This window comes from Ictalurus furcatus, chromosome 20, assembly GCF_023375685.1.
Source record: "Ictalurus furcatus strain D&B chromosome 20, Billie_1.0, whole genome shotgun sequence".
Taxonomy (NCBI): domain Eukaryota; kingdom Metazoa; phylum Chordata; class Actinopteri; order Siluriformes; family Ictaluridae; genus Ictalurus; species Ictalurus furcatus.
The window spans coordinates 19,910,525-19,933,804 of record NC_071274.1 but is presented as its reverse complement, the minus strand read 5'-3'; the positions used below and the strand labels follow the sequence as shown (position 1 = coordinate 19,933,804).

Sequence of the window (23,280 nt, the reverse complement as noted above, 5' to 3'; positions counted from 1 at the left end):
TTGTGTTGCACTGCCCTGTGATGCAGCATGAGCAGCAGTGTGTCTAGGAGGTCGGCGTTAGTGGTTGTATGATAGGGGAGAGCTTATTTATGTGGATCGTGTGGAGCCACACAAGTACCTGTGCAAGAAAACAATAGAAACGATAATGTATTCAGTAATATAGACATCTGATTTCCTTGAAGCTGGAACTACTGTCAGAGCTGCTGGTAAAGAAAACTGATCAACACCTTCTGACCAATCAGAATCGAGAATTTAAAGTGCACCTATTATGGTTTTTCAAATATTACCGTTCATGTAGTGTGTTATTATAGAGCTGTTTGTGAATGTAAAAAGTCTGCAATGTTTAAAAAATCAAAGCGCACGACAATCGGAGTTATTGACTCCCAAAAGAAGGAACCGATTCTGAACAGCTGAAACGAGTCGTTAGTGATTCCAGACTTACTTCCTGTAGGTCTGTAACAAAAAGCCCCGCCTCTGGTCTTCATTGGCTGTTCACTGACAGCGGTAGGCCAATCACAACAGACTGGGACATCTGACCAATCAGAGCAGAGTATGCTCTCTGAAAGGAGGAGTTTAGAATGAATCCTTTAGAACGGATCATTTAACGAGTCATTTTGGACACGGGGGGGGGGGGGGGGGGGGGGGGGGGCAATGCTACAGTTTAAATTATGAGCACATTAAAGTGATTTTTTGACCTCGGATGCGTGTAAATCTATTGTATGAGACCTTTCAAACAAAATTAGGCACGTTTCAAATCCATAATAGGTGCGCTTTAAGAGATACGTGGTGTAAAATTATGTACAAATAATACACTTTTAATCAGCATTTATATCTCATATCATATTCTGTCCATTACTGTCTATAAGATGAGTCTGGTTATGGCTGTAAACACACTTTTTTATTCCTTTCCATAGTAAAAATACCTTTTGTTTACACAACTTGACGACAAGTTACCTAACGTCTTAAACCTAGCTAACCTGCAAATCTGGCACTAGATGGCAGCATTAATCATAGAACCAAGATGTGTTGTAATTTCATATCTGGAATTCACAGAGTCTGGATTTCTATTTCATGTAGTACATTTATTAATTTGTGCATGTTTAGGAATGCAACATTAACACAGAAAATACATACTAGTTCCATAAATCATGATACATTTTATATTGCAAACAAATACGGCACACATACGTTGCGAAACAGGTCATACAATAAGTACTTTGTTCTTTATTAAACCCCATCTTTATTAAAACAACTTCATTTCAAAAATGCAGGCTTAGCTCTTCTCGCTTGATCTTGCGTAAATAATAATGCGCGTCGAAGTGAAAACATGCAGAATTCTTGTCACGTGCAAGCTGCATCTCGGTGCATTCTCTCCAATAATTTAAATAAATAAATAAATACTCGATGGATATAAACGACATTCAAATCTTCTAAAAGAAATCCACAAACAATACCGTTAGATTGACACAGCTAGTATATCAACAATGGGTCTAGATTATAAACTCGTACGAACTAGTTTTATTCATTTTCAGGCTTGGGATAGTATTAATATACTGAACTTGGTCCAACAGTTCTGGAACGATCTGTCTTTAGACCCAATACATGCAGCAGTCCCTGTTTTCAAATAAATTACAAAAAAATAAATGTTCCCTTTTCAGCAAAATATATACTTGTGTGCCTGTTCAGCGTAAAACATAGTATCAGAAATCACGATTCATTTATCAAGAAAGCCAAGTCCTTTACTATATTACTATATAATTGAATAATATGTAATCAAATAACAGGAAGAAATCTTTCGTCTCTATTAGGGATGTACTGATGCCTTTTTTTTTTTTTTGGAGACTTGAGTACGAGTATTTTTTTTTCGTACTCACTGATACTGAAATGAGTAACCTGCTAGTGTTAATCAAGCGTGGCCGTTAAAACGAGCGCAAAGTGCCGTGACCTCCGCTTTGACTCATGATAGTTTAGACTTGAATTACCCACATCTCAGTTCTCAGTGCTCGCACAACTGAACTGCTCTCATGCCTGATACGCTTGCGGATACTCGTGTGTGTGTACAATTTCTAACACCTTGAAATTGACTGACCACACCCACTCATACTGCTTGTGTGCTCAGGTGAGTCCCCCTCGTGCTCTCTATTAAAATTACTTTTTAAACGCTATACAGTGTTTAGTGTATCAGGTTACTTGTATTGTCAAAAATTGCTGGAGTAGCTTCACTTGATGTTTTCGCAGAGCAGTTTGCAGTCTGCTTTGCCAGATGTCTTATTTCAAGTCGTCCGTTCGTTGACATGACTATGTACCCTAGGACTATGTCACGTATTGGAGCCTCTTTTTTTTTTTTTACGAGTATGAGTAAATGAGCATGATATCGGACGGAATAATACCCGGTATTAGAGGTCGACTGATCGGTTTCGCTGATTAATCGGCACAGATAACCGATAGGTGGAACTATTAGCTATCGGCAAAAATCCACACCCATAGTTTTTCCGGGTTGAGAAGGGTCCACTGTCATTATACAGTACAAGAGCGGCCTCTAGAGGCGAACTAACAACTATCGCTGACAATTTTTGTTGTGTTATTTGAAGTGTTTTGTGGATTCATTTTGGATGTCTCTATTTTTGGGCCTGTTTACACCTGGACACTTCATGCGTTGTCTCTGATCAGATAGCGATCACCTGGAAAAGACCAGGTGTAAATGCCTTCCGAAACGCATTCGAGACGGATTTAAATCCGTTCGCTCGAACCGCAACAGGAGGTGGTCTGGGACTTGTTGCAGACGAAACTGGACAAGTCTAAACGCATCTGGTTGTTGAAACCACATACGTCAGCGCTTTTCTCCTCCCAAACGGAACTACGTCACTCGCTTTAACCGTGCGAGAAGCAAAGGTGAGCGTGTGCGTCCTCGTTAAATCGCTTGGCAGGCTGACACAGAGATAATCGAAGGTCCGGCGTCCTGTTCGGAAACCGGATAGCCGGTCTCGTTCCGTAAAAGAAGCCCGCGCTATATTTCCCCACCAGTGTTGACTCCGAGCGTTCATCCAGGTATCTCGCTGGGGTTTAAAGTTTAATACTGCCGACAGCGAAAACGCTGCAAATGATACGTGCTGCCTTTTGTTGCGTAAATGTCGTAGGGAGCGTTTTCGTTTTCTATTCGACTGCATTCGCAAACCCAAACAGAGCAAAATAACGGTGGCTGCCGTTTCAGTTCAGCGGAAACGTGCATTTGCAATTAGCGTGGGAATAGAAGATCGGATTCAGATCCGTTTAGCTGAAACGCATTACAGTGTAAACGGAACCGGTTTTAACAAATCAGATATCTAATCGATCAGAGAAACCGCACGAAGTGACCAGATGTAAACAGGCCCTTTATTTATTTATTTACTTTAATATTTATTCATAGTTCGCATATATTTTAATATTGATATATTTATTTCATTTATAATAGTACAGTACATTTTCATCGTACAGTCGGTACTGTTTATGTTTGTAATAAAATTCAGCAGTATTCTACTTTGAGTGTCATCTTTGCATTCGGTATCAATTTTAAAAACTATCGGTTGATTAATCGGTCATCAGCAGCTACCGCCCGACTTAGATATCGGTAAAATTTGCTATCGGTCGACCTCTACCCGACGCATCCCTAGTCTCTGGAATGGCTCTGGGATTCCTTTTTCAAGATTTTACTTTTTTTCCCCCCTTTGAAAGTACTGACTTAACATAAGTATTAAAGAAAATATGCTTAGATTAATACAACACGTGATCATCACTTGGTCTTCTCATCTAAGCCACATTCTGCTCTCAGCGCCTGACTGTTAGCTGAGATGAAATCGATCCAATGCTGAAGGTCCTCTGGGATATCAGGACAGTCCACCTAAAACCAGACAGACAAATGGAACACATTACGATTATGATTACTTTGTACATGCTATGCAAAAGTAAGCAAACACTTCGGCTTGAACTGAATTTACCTTTCTCTTGCAGACGTGCTGCAAAATCTGATCAGGCGTGCTATGAATTACATTCTGCCTGCACAGTATGACAGCAGAGATAAAGCCGTCGGATTTGGACACGAAGCGCTGTTCCACAAAGAAAGACTTCTCGTCCCAGGCCATGATGCGGCTACGCAGCTCGAACGCCTCTCCGAGTCCAAGTGACCGCCGGTAACGGATGGTCGAAGCTCCGATCACCATCCTTGCCCCGAGTGCGTGGAAGGCCTTGAACATCCCGTTGCGTGCGTAATAGGAAAGTCTGGCGAAGTCACACTCCCTCAGATAGCGAGCGTTGTTCATGTGGCCCATGTAATCGATGTCGTGGAGGAGAACTCGGCCGTTGACGACCTGCTCGCCTAGCACGTCTCGGACCGGGTCCTGAAACAGGTATTTCAGGACCGCCCATGCTCCTCTCACGAAATACCACAAGTCAACGGTACTAAACAGCACCAGCAAGCTGGACAGAACCCACAGCAACATGTCTCTGAAATTCCAGACGGCATCAAGTTAATCACGCAAATCTTACTCTGTACTCAAATCATACACAGAAACATGAATATAATATACCTTTAAAAAAAGATTGACAGTACATAATTGGACCTTACGTACCACTAATTTACCTTTAAAGTTCCTTTAATGCAACTTTACAGCTCTAAAAGCTAATTAAATATACACCACATGCACTATTTTAGGTCAAAGATGCATGCTAAAGTTACAAAACATGCACTTTTGAGAAGAGTCCGCTGTCATTATACATGACGATTTATAATGACATGACGGATTTAGACCTCATCATAGCACAGAGACAGCGCTGGTTAAAGTAGTAAATGACCTACTACTGGCCTCTGATCAGGGTTGTGTCTCGCTGTTGTATTACTCGACCTTAGTGCAGCTTTTGATACTATAGATCATACTATTCTCCTTGATAGACTAGAAAATGTTGTTGGCATTAAGGGAACAGTCCTTTCCTGGCTCAGGTCTTATTAGACCGATCGTTATCAGTTCGTAGATGTAAATGGAGACCTCTCCACGCATACCGAGGTTAAATATGGTGTTCCACAAGGTTCTGTTTTAGGCCCACTGCTTTTTACTCTATATATGCTACCTCTAGGTCAAATTATTCGTAAACATGGAATTATCTTCCACTGTTATGCTGATGATACACAGCTGTATGTTTCAGCGAAGCCAGAGGACAGACACCAGCTTAATAAAGTTGAGGAATGTGTAAGACATTAGACGTTGGATGCTTATCAACTTCCTTTTAATTAATTCTGACAAGACAGAAGGACTTATACTAGGACCACGTGTAGCTAGAAGTAAGCGTTCTGATCACACAGTAACTCTGGATGGACTTTCCGTTTCATCATGTACAGCACTAAAAGACCTTGGAGTGATCATTGACTCCAGTCTATCATTTGCTGCTCATGTAGATAATATTACTAGGATAGCCTTCTTTCAGCTCAGAAATATTGCTAAGATAAGAAATATATTGTCACTGCATGATGCAGAAATTTTAGTTCATGCTTTCATCACCTTGTTAGTAAGTTGGTACCATCAAGGGTACACATTTTAATAAATACTTACCTTTCACATGGAAACAAGAACATAGTGTAGCCTTAAAAAGTCATTTCAGCTACATAATTGGACTCCTGATGTACCTTTTAAGCTTAATTTTAAAAGCTCATTCAAGGTACGCCATGTGCATGTTCCCAGGTGAACAATACACACCAAAGGTTCAAAACTTGGGACACTTGATGGTAGCACTGCAGCAACAAGAAAAGTACAGTCAGAAATCTTTAATCCTGAGAGTGGCGAGGAAAAAAATGTCAAGGTTTTTAAATATTTTGTATAGTGAATTCAAACCTCAAAGAATAATATGATACCTTTCAGTATCATACATCGCCCACCACTATACTCACTTGAGGTGGTTCCTTGAACGGTACATCTTTTCTACCTTTAGTTTATACAGTAGATTCAGCACGGAACCATGAATACAATGTTCTCTTAAAAGCAAATTAAAAGTACATAATTGGACTCCTTGTACGTACCCTTGATGCTACCAAACAAAGGACACAAAAAGGACACTTTGGTAACTTTTTTGTTGTTGTTGCCATATCACATATCACACACCCCTATTCTGAGGAATAAATGACTTGATTTCCCTCAGGCAACAGACTAGCACCCTCGAATGAAAACCAAGCTAGATAACAACGTAGAACTGTTTGTCTGTTAGGAAGTGCTTGAGGTCAGGATCTTATTTTCTGACTGGCATAAAGTTGGTTTGTCGTTGGACGTGGAAATTATATGGAAATTAAGGGACCGTCTCTAAAGTTACATATGACATTGTTATACACGATTCTAACTTCAATAGCGTTTGAGGGGAATGACTTACAGTCATATAACCAACTGCAAAGTGTTCATCTAGGTGTCAGGTATGACGCACACCTTTTAGATTTTTGATATTTATTAAAATAAGCTATTAAATCACATGTAAATTAGACATGAATTTCACTGCAGAATATATATATGTATAAATTTTTTTTACATATACATGTGTGTATATATATATATATATATACACACACACACATATACATACACACACACACATATATATAAATTAATGAAATAATTTATATATATATAAATATATATATATATATATATATATATATATATATATATATATATATATATAAATTATTTCATTAATAGGACATCTATTTTTTGAAGAAAACCATTCAATCCTTACAATTCAATCTTTATGCATTCATGAACGTTTTTTTGGTTCATGCATTGTAGGATTAAATATCAAAAATCAAATCTAAAAGGTGTGTGTCATACCTGACACCTAGATCAACACTTTACAGTTGGTTGTGTGACTGTACATCATTCCCTTCAAATGCTACTGTGTGTTTGGGCCCATTCTGTAGTGAAATACATGGCAATATTTATATATGATTTAATAGTTTATTTTGTTAAATATCAAAAATCTAAGAGGTGTGCATTATAGCTGACACCTAGATGAACACTTTCCAGTTGTTTATATGACTGTAAGTCATTCCTTTCAAATGCTATTGAAGTTAGAATCGTGTTTAACAATGTCGTATGTAACTTTAGAGACGGTCCCTTAATTACTGCATATCCGCGAATATCGAACATCCAACCAACTTTATTCCAGTTATTTTCTACCCAAACTGCTAACTAATAATAATAATAATAATAATAATAATAATAATAATAATAATACAGTAATAATACAGTGCTAAACAACTCTCTAAAAGTAAAATAGTTCTCCACAAAGGCAAAGACACATGTTAATATTTAGTAAAATGCCATAATGAGATTTTTTTTAAAAACAGATACAAAAATAATCTCACAGGCGTTTATGAGTAAGAGCTAGTCTCCCAGCTCGTTCATTTACTGAATGCTAACGCTGTTCTACTGTTTACCCGACACTGCGATAAAATATTGTTCCAAAATGAATCTCTTTAAACAAAAATCACATGTATAGTATAATACCGCATGGGGTTGTCGCTATCTGTGCTGATTTAATAACTCTTCGTTTCGATTTACTCACGCTAATGAAACACCGGCTGTAGCAGGGTAATACTTCCGCGTTTCCGGGTGTTTGGCGTCGTTGCAAGTCACGTGACCAACAAACTCGCCAATGAGCTTTCAGCTCTCCTCCTCCAAATTCCTGATAACCCCGCCTATTCCCCCCCAATCCCTCGTTTTTGCGTTTTCCCAATAGGATTCTAATGTTACATTAATTTTCCCAGCCACTTTTTGCGCATTTCTGTTACCGACACAAAAACAAGAAAGAAAAGTTTGCGATATTTGCTGCCTCCCACCTGTTTCCATTCAACTGGCCTTTTACCGATAAAATGGTGTGCGTGATGACGTCATCCTTTAAAAAAAAAGTTTTGGCGTACCTCAAAAGAAACCTGCACGTGAGCCATTTCCATACATAATCTTGTGTATAACCCAAATTGTATTTTATTGATAACCCCACCCATTTTTTTTTTAGAGCAATCGATTTTCCCCATCCCTTGTATTCGCGTCCCTCCCAACAGGATTCTAAAGTTACAATGACACTGAAACCGTTTCTAAATTTTTATTTTAACCCAGAAATAATTTACACACCAGAAAAGTAAGGCAATTAACCACCTGCATTAATCTGAAATCAACACAAAGTTAATCAGTGGTATGGCACAAAACCATCACTGATGTTCCAACAGTGCGATTCGACTGATTCATACATAAATGATTCACTGAATCGCGTTCGAGCTGGTGTTTATCAGAATGTTCAGCAGGTAAACATGTACATCATTGTACAGCATCTCAAAGATCTCAGGCTCATGTTAATGCTCATTCGCTTTTCTTCTCCAGTCCACTCTCGGCCTTCAGAGCTTGGCTGCTTGCCGTTATGAAACTGACCCAATGCTGCAGCTCTTCAGGAAACTCGGGAACTTCAACCTGTTGAATAAGTCAGAAGCTGTGATCGGCAAATCATAGTTTGGTGTCTGAAGTTTCTTTAGTTTTGCAATACCGCAACAAGACATTCCTAGAATGTGGAGTTGTAGGCATGTGAGGCTCATAGCTCCAGTATCTGAACCTTGTTTCTATACGTTTGCACATAAATACTATTTGAGAGCTTATAATGAGGATAAAGGGGAAAATATTGCTTAAAAACACTGCAGATTTACACTGACATACGGAGGTTTCTTTAACATTTTTGGGAGGAGTCTCCAGCGTCAGCAATATGTAACAGTCAGAAACACAGCTGTAACTAAGTTTTAAATCAGGTTTTCAGGACAGAGCGCTTTCCAGCTTCGCAGTATGGATGTGAACTGCATGTTTTGTCTTATTAACTTCAAGAGGAAAAAAAAATGGCAGGCGAATGACTGTTTGTAGCTGCTATGATGTTACTATAAGCAAATAAAAAGTATGCTGTGCCATCAATATACTGTCTACTTGCTAGTGTCCAAATTAGGCATACTGTTGCTTTTGTAGTATCGTTCCATTTCATCCACTTTAGCCCATTACCCACCTTTCTCTTGCACAGGTGTTGGAGGATTTTATCTGGGCTGCCACGCATCACGTTTAGTTTGCAGAACAAGACGGCTGCCACCATTCCATCCTTACTGGACACGAAGCGCTGCTCAATATAGAACGCTTTCTCGTCCCATGTGACGATACGAGTGCGCAGCTCGAACTTTTCCCCCACACACAAGGGCCTCCTGTAGCGCACGGTAATCGCACCCGCCACCATGGCCGCCCCCAGGTCCCTTGTGGCTTTCAACACACCGTTGCGGGCGCACAGGGAAATGCGGGCGAAGTCGCACTCGCGCAGGTAGCGTGCATTGTTCATGTGACACATGTCAATATCGTTGAGGAGGACGTGGCCTCCGACAGCCTGCTCTGCTGTGACGTCAAACACCGGAGAGAGGAACCAGGCTCGGAGTAAAACAGCCACCACGCGAAGGTAGTACCATACATCGAAGAAGCAGAAGAGTACCAGCAAGACGGCCAACACCCACAACAACAGGTCCCCCCTACAGCAAAGAGACAAGCGAAACAACAATGAAGAAATACCCTTGAAAAAAAGTGCTTCATCAACAGCTACAATTAGAATGAATCCATTTAATGATTTAACAATTAATTAGAGGAACAGTTTGTAGTTGAACTCTTTCTGAAAAAAAAAAAAAAAGCATTTTGTCAAGGCTTCTGCTTCTCCAAAAATGTCAATGATGTGATGTAATTATATATTTATACATCAAGGGTTTAATATATACTGTTTCGATACACAACAATGTGGTGGATTATAATGTGTAAAGAACTTTGAGTAGTGGTAGACCACGCCTCCTTCAACGGGACAGACACACACAGGCCACGCCTCCTTCAACGGGACAGACACACAGAGGCCACGCCTCCTTCACTGAGAAGGAAATGGCTAAGAGTAGGAGCAGGAGGAAGATGCTACAGGAAATCTACTTGGTAATGTTTCTAAATAAATGAACACCAGGGAGAGAAAATGGTGTGCATGTGTGCGACATCACTGATACAAAGATACCCATATCGATTGCCTCCCAAATCCCCCACCCCCCGATTAATGTCGTTTCAAATTGGTGCAGCTGTAGCGTAATGTTATTAAGCCACCTGTGCACCAATTCGAATGAGTGACTCTTAACCACCCACTCAGGTTTAAAGCAGAATCACGGGCCTACATTCGCAGAAACACAGCTGACAAAAATGCTGTTCCTTTCACCAATCAATCATTTTTAACATGTGACTTGTAAGGTTAAATGAGTCCAGCAAGCATACCACAATGCTCGCCGCTCATTTGCACAAGAGTGGAGGAGGATGCGAGAAACACAGGACAGACGAGTTCAGTCGGAATGAGCCGTCTGAAAAAACGGGGCCTACTCAAAATTTATATGTGGAACGAGATTTGTTCCACCACGTCTCGGATTGGTACCGTGCAGTGACTCATTTGTTACCGGCCCACAGCAGTTTTTTTTTTTTTCTCTCCATGTGGCAGTGTGAGTGTTTACTCTGTGTGGAGGTGAAAAAAGGCTGATGTTAAAGACAAGGCAGTAAAATAAAACTAACAAGAAACTAGCTTTCTCTCTCTCTCTGAGACAAGCAAATAAACCTTTGTTTGAGATGTCTAAAATAGCTGTATATTAAATAACACAGTGCACTGATCATCACAGTTCAGAATGCAACAACTGCACATGTATAAGCCAATATCATGATTTTAGGAAAGGGAACACACACACACACACACACACACACACACACAAACTCCAACCATCATTCCACCACACAAGAGGTGGTTTGAGAAATGAATACCACACAAGAAACGACTTGATGCTAGTGTAGAGCCATTTGTCCCGCTCATTTAGTTTGGTTATGGGGCGGGACAAATGTGTTCTACAGCACATCTGATTGGATGCGAATTGGAGGAGTACAGGATGACTCACTGAAAAACCTCCTCCCCTCCCAAAGTGTCCAATTATAATAAGAATAATTTATATATCTCTATCCTATAATCGCTCATCATTTGCGTCTACAGGAATACGAGACCCAGCTATAAAACCCCACTTCTGATTTTAAACATAAGGTCCAGACGTGATTTTATTTTTTTTTGGAAACGAAAGCACTTCGTCAGTTTCTGGCCACACCTCAACTGCACAAGTTTGAAAATAAAACCACCTGTGACATTTTACGCCATTATATTCCCTCATCTATTGATTTCCACTAGTCAGGAAAGTAATTTCCTCTCTTAAATGCCCTCTTAAACTGGGCACTAGTGCTAAATGTCTGTGTGCTTTTACTTTTCCTCCTGAATAGACTGAGAAGAAAAATATGCATAAAGGGGAGGAAAAAAGATAATGGCAGGACACTTCTGCAGATATGGTTGTTATTATTATTATTATTGTTATTATTATATATGGCCACAGGCCTTACAAACTGAAAGGGGTCAGAAGCACGTCTCAGTCTGAATATTGACCATAAAGCACGATCACTCCAATTTCCAGTAATACCTGAGCCTGCACTCCAATCTATATTTCTAACCTGTGGCTTTTATTATGGAGAAAAACCCTCAGAAACTGAGGCGATAATAAGTTTGTGAGAGTCGCGCGCTCAATTCGACAGCCTCATAAAGCGCACGCGAGCGCAAATGAGCTCAAACTTTGCTCAGAAACCTTTGATTTGTAGCCTATATTTTTTTTCCGAATCTCCTACAGGATTTATAAAAGCAATAAAAAACCCCAAATAAGAACATTTCCTTCCTTGAAAACAGAACTTACATTGCCAGAAACACGCTTTGTCTTGCTCACTGCCTCGACAGCCAGCGGTCCAATCACAAATGCTGCTTGCTCCCTATAAAAACACATTACATAAGTAAGGAATATATATATATATTTTTTACACACCCTAAAAAGTGCACGATATATACACTATCTGTAGATACTAGTTTAGGATTCGACAGCTAAACTGTCATTCCTGACTCGTTCAGAGTTAAACTTTTTAACTAAGCGAAGAAATTTAGCTAGTGACTCTTCAGGGCGTTCCTGAACCAAAATGATCTACAAACCTGATTGGTTAAAAGTACGTGTGGGCGTGGTTAACACGTGACCTGCATGTTCCAGTATCCTGAGTATCATGGCTTCTCCGGCTGTTCGAATCCGATTCTGATTCCAATTGAGTCGATTCCAAGAATCGATTCTTCTCTCTCTTCTCAATTCCTTAAAAAAGAAGAAGAAAAAAATAACCTCCTGTTGTGGGGTTTGTTGTGATTGTATCTCAAAACGGTTTCTATCAATCGAATCACAAGAATCTTCGCTTTCCAACTATATGAGTACCTTAGTTCACATAGAGGTGTGCAGATAGCATAGATTTGCGCATAACATGGCGATAGCGCGCTGGTGGGCCGTGGGAATTTTAACAGGATAAAGTATACGACCGCGAGATGGCTGATGATCTCTCAAATTATTGATATTAGAATATGTTTAATCATAAATATATAGTTTAATCCATGTGCTTACCTTGAACAAGAAACGCTCTCGGTTGGCATAGACATGCAGTCGCTACACAGACACCATGGATTTTGCCCCAGTTACCTCTCTGATCATTTTCATTTTGATGTACATTTTGAGTAATGTCTTCTATATTAGCCTCCTCGCTTATGTTACGCTCGGGTACAAATTGAAAAGGCTGAAGACGTTTATATTGCCTATATATAGGGTCGCTGGAGAATCAAGACCGTTACAACCATTTGACGTCACTACCCAGAATGCATTGTGACGTAAACAGCAATGCCGGCCTACGAGTGCAAGGTTGTTGTTTTTTTTAAACTGACATCTAGAGTGTTTTTGTATAGCGGATGTATATAGCAGATGTCAGCGTTAATCTAATAAACCATACAAGTCTTTATAGTCGGGGCTCCCTTTAAATAACAAAAACTGTTGACTCCTCACACTGCACTGTAAGAACGACAGCCATAGTCCAAATGAGTCAAATTTAAAAGAGTCAAATCTTTAGTTCAGAATTTAGGACTCGAAATTCAACTTCATATCTTTGGAATCAATTTCACAACTTGACACAACTCATATTCTTGCTTCAAGGACTCCTGAGGGTCCCTGGTCCCATTTCGAGAACCATAGCCATATACTGTCTCCTCTGTGCAAGAACATGAACTTAATCAGTGTCACAATGTGGAATCGATTTCAAAGAGTTGACGCTCGACTGCCAAATCTTTTAAATGTAGATTTGACTTTTTTGACATCCATTCCTAGCCTTATTTGTTGCTCATTCAAGTGGAAACTTGTTGAACATCTTCATAAATGTGGTCTTTTAGACCTATGTGCTTTTGTAGGAAAAATGGGGGTCATAGAAACCACCTCATTAAGTGTAAATCATTATAAAAAGCAATGAGGCCAGGACACGGATGAATGATCTAATTACCTATTGGTAGAAGCCCAAATATCTGTATATTAAAGTTCTACTGTTCTACTTTGGCAAAAAAAAGTGATTATTCTAAATAGCCTATAAAATATATTCATTTATAGTGATGTGAAAAAGTATTTGCCCCATCTTGATTTCTCTTGTTTTTGTGTATATCACATACTAAATTGTTTCAGAGATTAAAACAAAATCTAAGATAAAACAAAGGCAACCCGAGTAAACACAAAATACAGTTTTTATTATTATTTTATTGATGCAAAAAAAAAAAAAGTTATCGAACACCTATCACCCATTTGAAAAACGAATTGCCCTCTTAAACTTAAAATCTGGTTGTACCACCTGTAGCAGCAATAACTGCAACCAAACGCTTCCGATAACTGGAGATCAGTCTTTCACTTACTTCTAGGACTAGGACTTACTCCTATGCTCTGGATCATTGTCTTGCTGTATAATCCTGTTGCACTTGAGTTTCTTGAACTTGAAGAGAGCACATTCACCTATAGATACTTTTTGAAAAGTACATTTTCACAGCACTGTATATTGTTGATTATTTAGTTCAAACACATATAGGTCTAGGACATTTAGGAAATCCCTGATGTAGTTGAAACCCATTTCTTTCAGTAAGTAAGACAAATGTTAACAAATACATAATACAACATACAGTTTCGGTGAGCCTGTGCTCACTGTAGTCTCAGATTCCTGTTCTTGGCTGACAGGAGCCCAATGCTCAATGCAGTTTCATGTTTTGTGCAATCTGCAGTGCTTTTCTGCTCAGCACAGTTGCAAAGCGTTGTTATTTGATTTACCATAGGCTTCCTGTCTACTTGAACCTGTCTTGCTCTGACCTCTGTCATCAACAAGACATTTGCGCCTGCAGAGCTGCCACTCAAAGGATGCTTTCTGTTTTTCGCACCATTCTGTGTAAACTATAGTAAATAATAATAATAATCACTTAGATTTATATAGCACTTTTCTAGGCACTCAAAGTGGTTTACATAGTATGGGGGGAATCTCCTCAAACCACCACCAGTGTGTAGCATCCACCTGGATGATGCGACGGCAGCCATAGTGCACCAGAACACCCATCACACACCAGCTACTGGTGGAGAGGAGAGGAGAGTGATGTAGCCAATTCAGGGATGGAGATTATTAGGGGGCCATGATAGATAAGGGCCAATTCGAGAATTTCGTCAGGACACCAGGATTATACGTATCTCTTGTATCTCTTTACGAGAAGTGTCCTTGGATTTTTAATGACCACAGAGAGTCAGGACCTCGCTTTAACGTCTCATCCAAAAGATGAATGACTATTGTGTGTGAAACTCGAATCAGCTCATTTGGTACCAATAACTATGCCATAGTCAAAGGCATTGAGATCACCGAGATCCCCCCCCCCACCCCCCACCCCCATTCTAAAGTTTGATGTGAACATTAAGTGAAGCTCTTGACTGCTGTCTGCATGATTTTATGCATGGTGCTGCTGCCACTTGATTGGCAGATTGGACAATTTGTGCTCCTAATAAAGTGGATGATGATGTATATGCGATACATGACGTTTATATACATACAGTCCCTCCAGGATCTTGCGATTTTGTGAGCGCAGATGGCATCACAACTTGCCATGTGACGTCATCACAACGCGCATTCAGCCAAAGCCGTCTTCGATTCACATGAACATGAGTACAGCTAAAAGGTCTCAATCACCAACAAAAAGCACTGTTAAAGGCAGTGCAAAGCAATTTCGCCAACTCGCCAAGTAGTTTTCCGCAAAAAAATCACAAATCACAAATTTTGAGAACAAGTCAAACAATTTTGGCCGTAACAGTCACAAAAAACTCAGAGAAATCCTGTATGGACTATAGAAAGAGCTATATTTGTCTTGTAGATAGTAGACCTACACAATAGATAAAGATGTCCACATTAAGTGTAGCTAAATGTGAATATATATACAGTACTGTGCAAAAGTTTTAGGCACCCTATATTTTTTTAGTACAAGCTTTGTTATAGATTATAGATTTGTTATAGATATGGATTTTGCTACAAAAATAAGAAGCGAGTGCGACAGTCAAAGTCTCCAGAAGAACCGTGGCTTGTTCTGCAAGATGCTCAATAAAACTTACAGCTCATTTCCTTATAAATCTGCCCACATTGTACCGGAGACTACTATTTTGTTTATATTTCTTAAAATTTTTTTGTCAAACCTAATATTGACTTTGTTTCATTTATTACCGTTTACTGCTCTTGACGTGTTTTTTTTTAAACGTAGAAACATTTAATTTAATTATTTTTGAAGGCATCTTTGCTCTACAGCATTTCTTTGCATGTGCCTAAAACTTTTGCACAGTACTGTAGATGTATAAGACATACTGCAGTTAAGTAAAAAAAAATCCTGGATCAGAAAGAAAGGCAAATGTATACATCCTTTTCACCTTTATCCATCACTATGTACTGTACTGTAAGAACTGCAAAACACCGCATGATATTCTATGATCTCTCTTGAAACAGTACGACCTTGAGGTTATCAGGGTGCTGCCTTTATATGCTGGGAAAAATAATTGGACAAGCCAAGCATCATCCTCTAAGACATACAGAACGTCACTATGATTGATGCATTAGGGGAGACGGAATATAATTTTGACCTTGTCATAGTGCAGTCTTCCCCAGTCATGTCCCTTTACTTCCCTTGCATTGTACATTGTGGTGTGTTTCCCTATTTTAACACAGATTTCACACACCTAGAAAAGTACAGCCTTCGCCTCTATATTATCTATTATTTATGGTACATCTATTATAGCTATTGCTTAGTAGCTGCACTACATACACATGGCTGCTCTTTTTGGTAGATGATATTTAGCTGCACTAACTCTTCAGATTAAGGTGAGTGTTTGTAGACTATATTGGAATTGATCATTTTTGAATATTAAATATAGTAACACGTATCCATTCATCCCTTTTCCATACCGCTTATCCTACACAGGGTCACGGGGGAGCCTGGAGCCTATCCCGAGGAACTCGGAGCACAAGGTGGCGGACACCCTGGGCAGGGTGCCAACCCATCGCACACACACTCACACACAACGGACAATTTGGAAACGCCATTCAGCCTACAGCACACGCCTTTGGACTGCGGAGAGGAAACCGGAGTACTTGGAGGAAACCCCTGAAGCACGAGGTGAACATCCAAAGTTCACACACACAGGGCGGAGGCGGAATTCGAACCCCGACCCTGGAGGTGCGAGGCAAAGATGCTACCCAATATGTTCAAATAAAACTAATTTAGAGAGCTATATTATTAAAACTTTGTCAAGACATTTAATATTAATGTAAATAAATAACAAATTTGTGCAATTATTATGTGCATACAGGTTTAAGGTACTTATATATACTTTAATTAATACAAAATTATAATCATTGGCAAAGTGTTGTATGGTAAAAGAGGAATAAAACATATTGGGGTGTGCTTTTCTAGAAACTTTGCTGTAATAACAGTTAGTGTTATTCCTCATCATGCCACCCAGTTGTTGATTATTTTCCTATAACAGCAAATCCTCAAGTGTTTTATCCATCCATCCATCCATCCATCCATCTTCTACCGCTTACTCCTTTTCAGGGTCACGGGGAACCTGGAGATAATCCCAGGAAGCATTGGGCACAAGGTGGGGTATACCGCGGACAGGGTGCCAATCCATCGTAGGGCACAATCACATACACATTCGCACACCCATTCATACACTACGGACACTTTAGACCCGCCAATCAGCCTACCATGCATGTCTTTGGACTGGAGGAAGAAACCGGAACACCCGGAGGAAACCCCTGCAGAACGGGGAGTCAAGTGTTTTACTCCTTACGCAATATCATATATGATGTAGTATACAGTAGTCATATAGTAATGTTCTTAAAACATCTCACAGAAATGATGAACAGGAATAGAATTGTGAAACTATTTTTACGTATTAATACGTTCTATAAAACACGAAGCCTTTGGACAACAAAAAGGCAAAAATTTCACATGCATACCGTGTCACTAACTGTAAATCCTGCAGCGTATGATTTCTATTTGCACTGCTAACTACTAAGTAATCACGGCTTTTGATTCCAATGTTCTGGTCACGGCTGAATTAAAACCCCTTCAAATATCAAGTCTGGCAAACGTCATTTCAGGAATAGATAAAGCTCATATTCATCGCGCTGATGTTTCTTTCGGAGGAGCTCGTCACACTTCGGCTTTGACTGTCTGCCACTTAAACAACCCCAGACTGAAGAGCTTTTGAAAAGCCGCCGTTCGTCACGTTAATGGGGACGCATCGATTGTGGCGCAATGTGCCTCTGAAATAGCAATGAAGCGAAGTGAGAAATCGCAGATTGGAAAGCAATAAGGAGATCCAGCGTTCCAGAGCCGTGTTGATGGATATCGTTTTGTGGGCGGTGTGTTTGCACTCGCCTCTAGAATGATTCATAAATATGCACACAAATTATGATTACAACCGAATACATTCTGCAAAAACAAATCTTTTTTTGAAATGAGAATTTTGCTCGGAATTTCCCATAACGTTTGATGAGGTGGAAAAGAATCAAGAATTTAAGAAGGTGCTACAGAGGCCATTGTCCATGCTTGAGCTTTCAGGTTTTCCACAGGATTTACGTCAGGAGACTCAAGTAGCCGCTGTGTAATCTTAATTCTGTAGTCGACGAGCCATTTCCTGTGCAGTTCTGGGGAAAACTTCAATTATAGCCCTCATGTTCCTCAATTTAGCTATTACTCAGCGATTACCCAATTTTCCCATCTCAGAAGCAGCAGGTGGATTTTATTTTTCGCCCTGGACTTGAGAGTCCATTGCTGGTAACAAGGTTCACTGGGCTTTTAGATGAAAAAGTCTAAAGCATCACATAAAAAACACCATATTACTCATGGGCACTGTTTTAAAAAAAAAAAAAAATCACAAGGATCACAAGGTGGTTTCTCAATAGTAAAATGTGTTTTAAAAAATTTAATAAATAATAATAATAATAATAATAATAATAATAATAACAACAACACCACCAACAACAATAATAATAAATAAATGAATAGATAAATAAATAAATAAATAATGGGCGCATGGTGGCTTAGTGGGTTGGGGGTTTGAGTCCCGCCGCTGCCCTGTGTGTGCGGAGGTTGCATAGTACTACACTTACTAGCATACTACCATACTTGGCTACTATCGTTCTCAGATACGTTCATACAGTACTAGACTACTAGTACAGTAACATAATTGCTTACTAACATACTTGAATACATGTATACTAGCATACTAACAAACATGCATACTAATCTACTAGCATGCTTGGACATGAGGAAGTGGCCAGTACTTTTCCAGCACAATTTTCTTTTCTTGAGGTCAAAACATTATAACCAGGAAATGAAAGAAATCGTTATGTTATGTTCCCTAGACCAGACCTGGAACGGGGTAGGGATGTTCTTGCTGACAGCCTTATAATTGAATTTCACAAAATGTATTGACGTCTGTGACATTTCTTCTGTCTGGCCTCGGACGATAACTTGTCATCAAAGACACCGCTCGGACATTTGTATTTCTTAACCACTTCCACCGGCTCCCTGTGGACGAATGTAATGCAATGTACTGACGCGGCCACGTTCCTTGTTCTAAAAGGTCACGGCTCTCTCCTGGGCCTTACAGGAGCTGTCACACAATTTTTACAGACTCGTGCAGGGCAGCTGTGTGTTCTTGTGGAGGAGATAATAATGCAAAAAGGACTATTGTGTTTTCTTTAACCCTCAGCACATGGCGATTACACTGTGCAGTCTTGTAGGCGCTGGTGTGGAGGATGAAGAGGTGATACAGAGAAAGGACACTCTGGGGTATCCAGCGATGCAGGAAACATTAATACGTGCCGTTTGTGTTCTGTCGGTGAGCCGAATAATTTCCTAATGATTGGAAATGTGCTGTAATACAAGTTTGTAATGTATCTCATTTATTACATTAGGATCTATAGACATCGCTGCTTTCCCTGTTTCTGGCTACCAGCTGCCACAGGGCAGGCCGAACTGGTCAGGCTAGTAGAAATAAACCAGTTCAAGTTCATAGAATATTGCAAATCTCAAACACCTATTGATCAAATCAGATAATTAATTAAGAAAGCTGACGAAAATTATTACCAGCCGGCGAGGACGCTCTTCCAGTTTGCCCAGCATGGCCTGTTTTGGCAGCCGGGACCTGGAATTTTTTTCAGCATTTCAGAATTTTTTCAGCAGAATTCTTCTTGGTCAAGTCTTGTTTCTAAAAGACATTTAGAAAAGACTGAGCTTCTCTAATCAAGGTAAAACATCATCCATTTTTCCATACCACTTATCCTACACAGGGTTGTGAGGGAACCTGGAGACTATCCCAGGGAACTCGAGGCACAATGCGGGGGACACCCTGGATGGGGTGCAAACCCATCACAAGGCACAATCGTACACACTACGGACAATTTGGAAATGCCAATCAGCCTACAACGCATGTCTTTGGACTGGGGGACGAAACCCAAGTACACGGAGAGGGGGTGGAGGTGGGATTTGAACCCACAACCCCGGAGATGCACAGCAAACATGCAAACCACTAAGTAACTGTGGTCAAGGTAAACCAGATAAACAAAATTGTTAGGGTATGTGCTGACTAGCCGTCTACTACACATTATTGCCATTCATTGATTGACCTTAACTGTAGAATGAATCCATTGGAAAGTCCATTTTGTAAGAATTGTCCCGGCTATTTGCTTGGATGAGGTCGTGTCACATTTAAATCTCCTCAGGCTTCCTTTCTCCCAGAGTTCAGTTTCACGTGGCTTTGTTCAAACAGTCGATAGGATCAGTGACTACATTTTCAGAAGATATTACAGATAATTGTCATTTTGTGTAAAGGTTTAGAGACCACTCATACTCATACCACTCTTATTGGCCTGGAGTGACAAAAGCAAGCATCATGCAGTGTTCTTTGTAGATTATCACTTTGCCTGTCTAACTAGTGTCTTTGAAGCAACCCCATCCCCCAAATTCCATCAGTTTCATCACCATCATCAGCATCAACATCATCATCGATTATTTAATCATTCCCATTCCTTCCTAACATCCTCAGGTTCTCTGGTTTGATCCTGAGCACCCCATCCAGTGTGTATTCCCACCTCACATCTAGCATTCTCAGATAAGCTCCAGGTCCACCACAACTCTGTCCAAAATAAAGCTCTTCCTGAAGAATGAATGAACTGTTCTGAAGTGCTTTAATATTTTTTACTTACTGTAGATTTAGTTTATCTGTTCACTAACCTTCACTCAGCAAGTGAAGATATCTCGAACAAAGGAAAATTGATCTAACGTTCCTCAGTATGAGATTATTGTATAACAAATGAAAGCCCTTTAAGAGCATTCCCAGACAGAGGAATAAGGAATATCCATACTCATTATAAGCTTAAAAAAACGGTCATGTTGTGTTGGTGTTCTTTTCAGAAATAAATTATTTGAAACAAGCCGAATTGTCTGCTTCTTGAATAAGACCATTTCAACCTTGAAATGTGTCAAATAATAAAAAAAAAAATACACATAATAATCTTAGAGATGTTTCAAAACAAACTAATAAAGAGAAATATTAGCTGAATTTCAAGATATTTGTACTTGCTATGATATCATTTTTGAAGCGTTCTTCAAGGAGAAAAAAACAAAACCCTGCCATCTTGCATCTTAAAGGGTTCTTCGATTTTTTTTTATTTTTTTTTCCATTCGGTGAAACCATTAAAGGTTCTCCACAGAACCCTACAACAAAATATTGACCTCTTGACAAAAAAAAGCTTCTAATCAGACAAAGAACCTTCGGGGAACCATTTTTAAGAGTGTACTCTTAAAAACTCTTATATATATATATATATATATATATATATATATATATATAAATTTCATTTAGATTACAACACATTCAGTTATAAATCTCAATATATCTCAATTTAGTTTGAAGCCTCATATTAACTAAGGGTGCCAATAATTTTAGGCACATTTTATATTTTGACATATTGACATATGTTTGACATATGATCTTTATGATCTTTAATGCATGAACACTCATACACACACACACACACACACACACACACACACACACACTAATCCTTGGCTATTTCATGAGGTCACTGAGTAGGTGACATCCATTACTTCATCTGCATATGTGTGTGTGTGTGTGTGTGTGTGTGTGTGTGTGTGTGTGTGTGTGTGTGTGTGTGCGTGCGTGCTGTAATTCCTTTTCCACCCTAAACCAAGATTACCGAAGAGAGAAACATCTGTCAGGCCCACTGCTGCTCACATTGTCTTCCTTTTGTTATGCCCAACCTTTCGCTGCCTAGACTGCAGTCATTAATTCTTCATTACTCTGGAAAGATTATAATGCCTGAAACCATTTTGTATAAGGAAAAAAGGATATGCACATTACCACACAGACACACAGACACACACACACACACACACGCACACACACACGCACACACAATTTTATTGTTTAATCGCCCACACATATTCTCTCTCCAGGTCTCCTCAGATATTGATAACACTATGCCTTGGGCATTGCAGAAAAAGAAAGGAGACTATATATGTGTGTGTGTGTGACTTGCACAAGTATGTGTGTGTGTGTGTGTGTGTGTGTGTGTGTGCTGGTGTGTGCATGTGTGTGTGTGGGCCCAAATGTAGTGTGTGCATCATGCTGAGTTGGGTCTCACCGCCTCCATGTCCTCCTGACATTTATATCTGATGTTAATTACACTGATCTAGGTTGACATGGATCAGCACAGCCCAGGGGCTTTACAGGCTTTTATCAAACACACACACACACACACACACACACACACACACTAGTATATGCACCCACACACTTTACATGTACTGTGCACATGCACAGATTTGTACACAAGCTCATCATGTATACAAATCAATCATAGTCTACTACATACACACATCATGTACATGGATTTCTAAAAGCATAAGCCCATCTCATATCCAACACACTGTCCCTAAAGAGCCCGAACTATCCAGAGACCACGTTCAAAAGCTTCAAATGTGGGTCAGCTCATCTCCCCATGGCAGGCTTCGATCACCACCGCCTGCTCTCTCTCTCTCTCTCTCTCTATCTATCTCTCTCCCGCTCAGACGCTGATGTGACCCAAATATTAACAATTCTCCAGCTAGGGAAAACTCCCAAAGCCTCCAGAGCAGAGATAGATGAGAACCAATAGGCATGGATTCAGTCAAGATGAAGATGAAAGATTGTCTTTCTAAAGTCTCCACTTTTCACCCACTGCTTTTTCTCGGGCAACGCAGTGTAGCTACATTCCCAGGGAGCACTGTGTGAAATATTGAACAGTAGCAATCTAGTCTGATATATTGAACATCCAACCAAGTCTGAATGAAAAATCGCTAGTCAGTAACGTAATATTCTAACGACCATGCTCGATTGACATCTTCTCTCCCCAGACTTTCAATGTGTTTCAAAATGTTCAGTTCAGTTGTATTTTTCATATAGCGCTTTTAACAGTGTACACAGTCACACAGCATCATCACAGAAATCCTACAGTGACTCTCAGATGCTTTGTATACAGAAGCTCTCGTACCTTTTGCACACTTTCCTGGAGACATGCTTAAGAATCTTGAAGGTTGCAATCTGATTGGCTGTTCGCACGTTACTGTTTATGCAAATTGCACTGTAGTTATAAACGCTATCCTTTGCCCATCCCACAACTCCGATATGTCAAAATTCACGTGATGAGAGTTCAGAGGATTCGGTGCGGTATT

General features: G+C 39.8%; 2 protein-coding genes across 8 annotated transcripts; both read right to left on the bottom strand.

The window, feature by feature from the left end:
• Nucleotides 1–676: 676 nt before the first annotated feature.
• Nucleotides 677–8,003, bottom strand: si:ch73-52e5.2 (protein THEM6). 7 transcript variants are annotated; one of them, XM_053651940.1, is made up of 5 exons: nt 7,518–8,003; nt 5,915–6,051; nt 5,580–5,758; nt 3,975–4,479; nt 677–3,877 (listed from the first exon to the last, which is right to left on the bottom strand). In XM_053651940.1, the coding sequence occupies exons 3-5, from the start codon at nt 5,600–5,602 to the stop codon at nt 3,770–3,772; spliced, it is 636 nt and encodes a 211-aa protein (XP_053507915.1). In that variant the 5' UTR covers nt 5,603–5,758; nt 5,915–6,051; nt 7,518–8,003; the 3' UTR covers nt 677–3,769. The 7 variants fall into 7 exon arrangements, with proteins under 7 accessions (XP_053507915.1, XP_053507921.1, XP_053507916.1 ...); XM_053651946.1 differs by having other exon boundaries at nt 5,654–6,051; XM_053651941.1 differs by having other exon boundaries at nt 5,580–5,996.
• A 95-nt stretch (nt 8,004–8,098) lies between these two features.
• them6 (thioesterase superfamily member 6) lies at nt 8,099–12,070 on the bottom strand. The gene is made up of 4 exons (XM_053651948.1): nt 11,965–12,070; nt 11,816–11,888; nt 9,049–9,553; nt 8,099–8,474 (listed from the first exon to the last, which is right to left on the bottom strand). Coding segments are annotated over exons 2-4 (615 nt in total). The 5' UTR covers nt 11,818–11,888; nt 11,965–12,070; the 3' UTR covers nt 8,099–8,366.
• Nucleotides 12,071–23,280: the final 11,210 nt, after the last annotated feature.